The sequence below is a fragment of the Microtus ochrogaster genome, unplaced genomic scaffold (assembly GCF_000317375.1).
Source record: "Microtus ochrogaster isolate Prairie Vole_2 unplaced genomic scaffold, MicOch1.0 UNK100, whole genome shotgun sequence".
In the NCBI taxonomy this organism is placed as follows: Eukaryota; Metazoa; Chordata; class Mammalia; order Rodentia; family Cricetidae; genus Microtus; species Microtus ochrogaster.
The window spans coordinates 331346-340059 of NW_004949198.1; the positions used below are offsets into that span (position 1 = coordinate 331346).

The 8714-nt window shown below is 48.9% G+C and overlaps 1 protein-coding gene across 1 annotated transcript in view; it reads left to right on the forward strand.

Annotated features, from left to right (window-relative positions):
* The first annotated feature begins 2843 nt into the window (after positions 1-2843).
* Acss1 (acyl-CoA synthetase short chain family member 1) overlaps positions 2844-8714 on the forward strand; it is a 45230-nt gene continuing 39359 nt past the window's right edge. The window contains exon 1 of the mRNA XM_005371230.3: positions 2844-3184. Coding sequence (XP_005371287.1) covers positions 2872-3184 — 313 coding nt within the window. The 5' untranslated portion in view covers positions 2844-2871. The remainder of the gene's footprint in view (positions 3185-8714) is intronic.

The following is an 8714-nucleotide window of genomic DNA, read 5'->3' on the forward strand; positions in this document are numbered from 1 at the left end:
AAAAAAAAAAAAAAAAACCAAAAAAAAAAATTGTTGAATGTGGTTCATGTGGGGGATGAGTGAGATAGGGGGTGAGGGAAGGTAAGGGGTATTATTCTGAAGTTGATCCCCTGAGCAGGGTGGGTGGGGATGCTTGCTGCCATGTTGCTACTGCGTGTTATGAGAGAGGAGTCCAGGATAACAAGGGGATAAGCCACTTGAAGAATGAGAAAATATATTCCCCTTCCAGATCAGAATCTGGAAGCCCAGTGTTTGAGAAAGAGTCTTCAGGATGTTGTATATCCAAGAGGTTGATTAGACATTTGAATAGGGGCTGCGGATGCACTCAGTTGGTAGAACATTTGTCAAGCATGCTTGAAGCCCTAGGTTTGGTTGCCAATATCCCATTAACAAAGTATGGTGACATATACCTGTGATATTCAAGAAATACAGGTAGGGAGGAAGGCTAGAAGTTCAAGGTCATTCAAGTCTGAGGCTGACCCTACCCACAAACACCAAAACCAAAACCTAACATCTGAATACGGACTGAAATTGGAGGAAAAGTTCTGGTTCCAGGTTCCAGCTTAAAAGTCAGAGAATGAGAGCTAACTCTTGTCTCCAGGGACCTGGAGGGAAAGTTGGCAGTTGGAAATTGACATGCTAGCACTTTGAGGGTGAGCAAAGAAAATGTAACCAGTGCAGGAATGAGATGTAGAAGCTGGTTAAAAAAAAAAAAAGAGCTTCACATTTTAGGAGTATTTCTATGTCAGCTAGCAATGGCTGAGTTAGAAAGTGAAGGCTGCTTGAGATTTCTTCCAACCGTGCAAATTGCCTGGAAGATCTTTTGTACTGAGGGCGAGGCCCTCAGACCTGGTATAGAGCCTCAAAGGGGATGCATCTCTGTGCAGAGCTGGTCCTGGCTATGAGCTAGCGCTATCCCTCCTCCCTGTGGACTCGCTGCTTCCGGAAGGCATGGCAGCTGGGAAACAAAAAAGTGGTACTCAGGGCTGCTGAGGCTTCAGGGTCTATCCAAAGACTATCAAAGCATCACTTTTGCCAGGTTCTATGGAGTAAAGCTAGGTCAACCCAGACTTAGGGGGAGGAAGGCTTGATCCCCATCTTTTTAGACGGTTAGGTGCATGGGGGATTGAATTCATGCTAAGCACAAGTTCTGTAACTGGGCCACACCCCTAACTCAGCCTCCTTGTCCCGATGGAACAGGAAAATTCCAAGAACACACTAGAAGGGGAAGTGTTGGTGGGCATCTCTCAGACTGCCTGGCTGAGCCAGATCTTTCTCCTGCTTGTAATTCTATATGTCCATTTCAAAAGGGGATTTGATGGCATAGTTGGGGGTGCTGGGTGTTACCTTCTTCTTCCACTAGTCAGCCACGTGTTCTTTTGTAAGTCTCTTTTATTAGTTTGGACTGTTTCCTTATTTATTTCAGCACTGTATAACCTTTTGTTCTACCATGTTTTGTTTTTGGCCCTCGCCAAGTTTTAGTTTTGTTTTGCCTCTTAAGGCGGAGTCTCTCAATATTGTCCAGGCTACTCTCAAACTCATGGTCTCCAGTGAGTGAGTTCTGCCTCAGCTTCCTGAATAGCTGGCACCCCACGGGTGCTCCACTGTGCCCAACTAGTTAGCAACAAGTGCTTGACTGAGGGCAGGCAGGGCAAGTGCCTGCCCTCCTCTCTCCGCAGCTCATCCACAGTATCCCCCTCCAAGGGAATGACCTATCCACAGCTGTCAGCCAACAGGAAGGAGTCTTTGCCAGCCCAAAGAACTCAACAAACCAGTTCTTGAAAATCCCCCACCCCTAGTGTTTGTTTTTATTATGTATTCATTTCTTGGTTGGTTCTTTGAGAAAAATCAACAAGATAGACAAACCCTTATCCAAACTAACTAAAAGGCAGAGTGAGAATATTCAAACTAGCAAAATCAGAAATGAAAAGAGGGATATAACAACAGACACCGAGAAAATCCAGACAATCATTAAACCATACTTCAAAAACCCATACTCCACAGAATTGGAAAACCACTTCTTAAGTACTTAGTAGAGACACATTTCTTTTCTAGTCTTGATTCTTCAATAATAAAACCTTCCTCTCCATGACAGAGCTGATGGCGCACAGTGTTAACCAGGCCAGCCGTGTTGTGGACATTCATTTCAGACTTCACTATAGCTTCCCACCAGCCCCAAGCACCAAAAGTTTCCAGAGTAAAAAGCTATACCTGCCAGGACAGGGGTCCGCAGCTGGGTAACGTGAGTAACTGTCACCGGACTCTGACCATCTTAGCACTTTCTTCCCTACTTGAAGGCCAGCAGGCTGGTTCATCAGCCCTTTAGCCCTCCAGGGGTCAGTTCTGTGTGAGTGGCGTGGTGGTACAGGCCCACACCATTGGGAGAGGGGTTTGGTCTCAGGAGATCACCCAGGGAGGAAAGATTTGACTTCAGTCTCTGGAATGCTGAGCTACACCATCTGTGCTCTTGGCTCTCCTTAGTCGTTTTTCCAATCCGATCCTTCCTAGCTCCGAGCGCAGCCGACGTCCCAGGTCGGGAGCCTGGGCAGACCAAGTACTTGCCGCTGCTGCAGCGAGCGGGGAAAGTTCTCTGATTTGCACAAAGCGATCGCAGAAACCCAGGAACCTGAAGTCGAGAGCGAGGGCTGGCCTGACAGTGGGAGCACAGCAACCCCACCCCCAATCCCTACCCCCACACTGCGCGCACCCCTCTCCAGGCCGGAGAAGAGGTGGGGCCGGGGCAGGCTCAAGGAAACGCTTCCCCGAAGCCGGGGAGTAGTGGGTGGTGGCCGCGGGGGCGGAGCCTGGGCGGGGCGGTGGAGACTCTTAGGGGCTCCCAGGCTCCCGCACCCGCGTGGGGCTTCGGGCGAGATGGCGGCGCGCAGCTTGGGCAGCGGTGTGGGGCTACTGCTGCGTGGCCTGCACGGGCGCTCCGGACAATCGGGGTGGTTGCTGAACTTGTCCCGATCGACCGCCACTCGGCTCCTAGGCAGCGTTACCCCGGCAGCGCAGCCAGGCTCGTACCCTGCATTGAGCGCTCAGGCGGCCCAGGAGCCAGCCGCTTTCTGGGGGCCTCTGGCCCGTGACACACTAGTTTGGGACACCCCCTACCACACTGTCTGGGACTGCGACTTTAGGACGGGCAAGATCGGCTGGTTCCTGGGAGGCCAGTTGAATGTATCTGGTGAGTGGGTTGCTGGGGACCAACTCAGTCCCGCCGAGACTCGGGAGGCCCCCTGTCAATAGCAGCTGTCCCTAGGCCGTGGTCCCTTTCTCCAGTATGCTTCACCACCCACTCTAATCCTTGTGCCACGTCGCCGTGTTCTGCATCCCACCCGGCTAGAGACTGCTGCCTGCGGAGCACCAGCTACGCTCCCAAACCTGCAGGGCTGGCTCAAGCGGGAAAACTTGAGGATAGCAGGTTGGAGGTCAGAGTGGCCTACTCTAGCGCAGATTCTGGGGGCACTTTCTTCAGACTTTAACCTCGAAGATCTCCAGCGCTGTGGGCACACAGTTCACGACCAGAGATAGGCCTCGGTAGAAAGAACACATGCTCCAAGAGGCCAGACTTTTCTGCTCAGGAGCCCTTAGGTCCGCGGGACAAATGCACTGTGAAGGTTGTTACCATCAGCTAAGGTGCTTGGGTGCTAGCTAACGTTAGCGGCTCCCCTGAGGACAAGCCCTGCAGTGTAAACAGTGCCCTGGTGGGTGCAGGAAGAAGAAAGCGCCAGCCGCTGGGAGGGAACTGCTTATCTCCTCCCTTAGGGGTGCGTGGGCAGGAAGTTCTGGGTCTCAGAACTGCACCCCAAAGACAAACGTCTGCAGTGTCAAAGGCAAGTAACCCCAGCATGCTGGAGGTTGAGTCGGGAGGAGCAGAGCTAAGCTGACTGAAGGCCAGTTTGGGCCATGTAGCCTCCTCCTCGTTCTCCAAGAGACACACCAGTCGCTAGGTGTCTGTTTCCTGATGAACCTGGATTCCCTACTGCTAAGATTGGAGGCAGGGGCGTACACAGCTCACTGAGGCACTGAGTGAGCCAAGAACTGAAGGAGGGGCTGGAGAGACAGGCTGAGCCTCCGGGGCACAGCAGGGGTTCAGGGACTTCTGCCTGAGGGTTGGGTGGGTCAGAGATGCTTCGGAAAGGAATCGAAGGCCATCAGGCAAGGTGATGCTTTGTTCAAGGACCAGAGTTAGAGGTGGAATCTGCTGTCTGCCGGGTTCACTTGAATTAAATTTGGCGCATCTCAATGTCCCCATTTGTAATTAGAGTAATACTCACTTGTTAAGCTGGCTGTGCTAACAGCGCTGGGAGATACTGAACCTTGTCCAGGCTTAATGGTAATCAATAAGCCGTATCAATTCTGATTTACTATATTCATAAGCTATAGGTAGTGTCTGTTTTCTTTTCTTTTTTGTTTCAAAGCACAACACCTTAAAGAAACTTTGGACCAGTCCTTTTTTTTTATATTATATGTTACTTGACAAGTTTAATTTAAATGAGTCTCTTGCTAGCTAGATAAGCGTTGCCTTTAGACTTGAGTCAGCAACATCTTGAACTTGGGGGAAGAAGTTCTTGGGTCTGCAGAACTGATGGAATGTGCCTTTGAAGTGAGTAAAGCAGCCTGTTGCAGGGGAGGGAGGGCAGAAAGCTACAGCTTCTTTGGGAACCTCCCAGGGCTAAGAGGCCAAGGGCACTGAGACACCCAAGCTTGCAGCTGATAAGGATTGCTTTCGACCTTCTGGTGAGGCTTGGGTGTGGTCTTCAAGGGATTCTTTGGCCTCTGTTCTTCCACCTTTAGAGCTGTGTGAACCAGAGGCTGAGCTTCAGTGAGCTGACCTGCGGGAAGGCAGCTTTCTCCACGCGCCCAACGGCCTGTCTGTCAGCAGCATCTTTGTCCTTTACCAGTCTGCAAAGCCCAGAGGTCACACGGTGAAAAGGGGACAGACTGCAGCTGCCCTGGGAGTCACCTAGAAAGTTGTGAAGTGGTTGAACTGTTTGGGCCTGATCTGGTTGTCACATGCGATAGTGCCAACTTCTTCCAAAAAGTCTGGAGTGACACTATTATCCTTTCAGGGATCTCCAGACTGATGAATGCTTCTCAGAGCCTGGTCCTGGACCAGTAGCCTTCTCGGGGAGCTTTTAGAAATGCAAATTCTGGGGCCCCTTAGGTTTAGAAACCATGTGGCTGGGCATCTTCCAGCTGCAGGTGCTGGAAGTAGAGTTTGGGGGTTTCAGCTATTTTTCAGCCTTTTGCGCTACTTTGACCTCTCAGTTCTTACTGTGCTGGGCTTCCCTTGTTTCCTTATATGTGAACTAAAGAGAGGAGTGTGTTCTGGACCCCGGTGGTAGTTATCACTGCTTCATACTTTGTCTTTAGCGGTGCTGCAGGCTACAAGACCATCTCTTACCCTCGGAGGTCCTGGGTCAGGACTCTGGACAGGGCCCACGGGGTCAACTCTCCCTGATGGCTCAAGCTGGAGCCATCTGCCTGCCTGCTTCTCACTTCCTACCCGGGCCTGAGTTGGTGCTATGCTTAGAACGTAGTTCATCCTCTGAACTCCGCAGTAAAGTCCCTTTGTCAGGTCTTATGAGGGAGGTAACCAGGATTAGGGAGGTAATCAGGGCAGAGGCATAAGGTTCAGATCATGGTGTTTAATAAGAGGGAGAGGCCAGAAGAAAAAATTGATGTCTCATGCTGTATGAAGCATTGGCTTAGAACTCCCTCGGTCGGCAGAAAAAAAAAATCATCAGATGCAGGCCTTTGAACTGTGATGTAAATAATTGTTTCCCTTTGTAAAGGTAGTCAGCCCCTGTTCTCACAGCTTCAGGGAATGGACTCCTACAGATGTGATAGGTGAAATTTCAGGCTGGGCTCAACTGAATCTTGTTCCCCCAATCACACAAGGCTTTTCATAGTTTACTGGCTAGCTTCTGCATCCAGAGGGCTAAGAAAACCCTGCAGAAGCTAAGGCTTCTTCTGAGCAGCCTTTTGAAGGCGGGGAGGGAACTTGTTTGCACTTGTTCCCCATCAGACGTGGTTCTCAGTGCACCCAGCTGGGGCTTTTGGTCGGATTAGATGAGTTGAAGCCTGTAAATCCCTTGACACTGTCCTTAGCACATTGCAACCCTAGTCACCCATTGCTGTTAATCATTAATGAAGCCCTTGGTGGAAGCAGTGACCTTGAGTTTGTCCTTCAGGAATGCGACTGAGTACTGTGCTGGACCCCGTGTGTTTGAGTCCCATAGCCTAGCCTGGGGTGAGTGGGGAGCAGGAGGCTGGAGGATGCACGGGTGCCTGAATGGCTCTCAAGGAGCCACAGGCTGCGTCCACCCCAAGCTGTGACAGTGAGCTGTGCTGTTGGAAACCCCTTGGCTTGGGGGATGGTACAGTCTCCAGGCCCTTCCTTGACTTGCCTCTAATGCTTTATAAAAAGTGTTTCACAGTAGGGTCTTTGGAAAGTCACACTGTAAAGGGGATTCTTTCTGGCCTTGATCATTTGGCTCTGCTCTCTGTGGGGCTCCACAGTTATTTTTGCTCTGTGTATGTACACCTAGGATGCCAGGAAACTGCAAATTCAAAACCAGAGGTCGTGGTGTCTATGGTTGCTTTCACCATACACATCTTAGTTCTGTTTTCTAAATCCCAGACCTTGAGTCTGACTTATTTCAAGGTGTGCCTTCTTACTCTAGCAAGAGTTTGCACGTGAACTTTTTGGAGACAAGGTCTCATATGTAGATCAAGCTGGCTTGGAATTCCTGGAGATCCACCTGCCTTTGTCTCTGAAGTACTGAGATAAAGGCATATCACCACCACACCTGGCTTAAATAAACTATTTTTAACTAACCGTTGAATACCGGGACTTCTTTATGCTGGGACTGGAACATAGGGTCTCAGGCAGGCTAGGCTGGTGCTCTGCCACTGAGTGCTACCCACAGCCCTCTCGATGCTTTAGGAACACTGCACAAATAGAAGTCACGTTGCTGAGGTTCTTTCCTCGATGGCAATGACTCAGACTTCATGCTGATGCTGAGATGTTGCGATGGCAGACAAAGCTTGTCTAAGTTTTTTAAGGAACTCCAAGTGAAAATGTAGCTCCAATCTCATGGAGGTGGAGCTTCTAGAAGAATCCAAATTCTTCTCGCTTGTCAGAAGCAGGACTTGCTTTAAATAGCAGTTGCTTCTGGAAAGTTGGCAAACACAACTTTCAGAACGAAAGTTCTCAAAATGTGCCAGGGAAGCTCGCTATTTAAAGAAAGCCATTGTGAATTCTCAGTGTGGTAATAACTCCAGTTTCTTTTCATGACGATTGAAGCTTTGTGTTCTGGGGCCACTTAAATTTGAGCTGGACATGAGGTGAGGGGGATATATTTAAACAACCAATCAGAGCCTTTGGATTAGGGGTGTGGCTTAGGAGTTTAGTACTTCGGTAGCACTAAGAAACCCTGCATTCCATTCCTAGCCCTGTAGAGTCAGGGGTGGGAGTCTGAAAATTCCTGCCTTATTGTGTGTCATCTTTCTAAAGGTGGTAACAGCACTCCTGCAATTTTTGAGTTGTTAATGGAAATTTTTAATAAATAAATAAAAGAAAGAAAAAAGAACTGCCAGGAAACTAGAGGGTCAGTGTTAAGCAAATTATTTCAAAAGAGAACAAGAAATAAAATATAAACATCCAAATGAAAAAAAATAAAATCTCTGAGTCATTAACAAGTATTAACGGCTTAGAGATTGTGTTAGGATCTGGCCTGGGCCATGTGCTGCAATGACTGAGACAGTCCATGGCTGAGTAGTAGGGTGCCTCTCCTTCTTTCTAGGATTATATTCCATTCTTGATGGTGCAAACATGGAATGGTTGATGTCCTGTTATATAGATGGAGACACAAAGGCCCAACCTCACAAACAGTGGAAAATGCCCATTGTCATAGCACCTGAGCTGAAACAGATTACAAATCTATGGCTGGAAGGTGGAATTGCAATGATGTGGTTTAACATTCTCAGTTGGACAACACTTTGTCTCGTAAAATGAATCAAATGAGAGCTGGCTTTTTGTTTTGTTTTGTTTTGTTTTTCGAGACAGGGTTTCTCTGTAGCTTTGGAGCCTGTCCTGGAACTCCCTTTGTAGACCAGGCTGGCCTCGAACTCACAGAGATCCGCCTGCCTCTGCCTCCCGAGTGCTGGGATTACAGGCGTGCGCCACCACCGCCCAGCGAGAGCTGGCTTTTATAGATAGATAGACAAGGGCTGAGAAAAGCCCAACAGAGATCAGAAAACTGATTGGCTCTTTCAGCCACTTCCCTTGAAAGGCAGAACCAGGCAGATAGGATAATATAAAAATAATGAACAGCTCCCCTAGGCTCTGTCGGCTTTCCTTTTGTGTATAAGCATATAGGGTGGGGGAACTTCACAACCAGGCACACTGAAAGTTTGGCTCCAATTTTTGTGTCTCCCATCTTGAATTCTTCAACGGGCTAATAAGCGGTCATGTTTTAGCTTGGTGATGTGAACTTTAGCATGAACAACTCTATTTTGATTTCTAGTCTGGTTTATGCTGGCGTTTAGACCAAAATAGTGGTCTCCTGTAATTTTTATTTAATACAGTACGCAAGTAAATCTGTATTGGGATGATGTGCTCAAGATTTCCACAGGACTGGGGAGAACTGTGGCCTTCAACCAGTCCCCATGAGAAAGGAACCTTATGGCCCTTGTGACCCAGATGG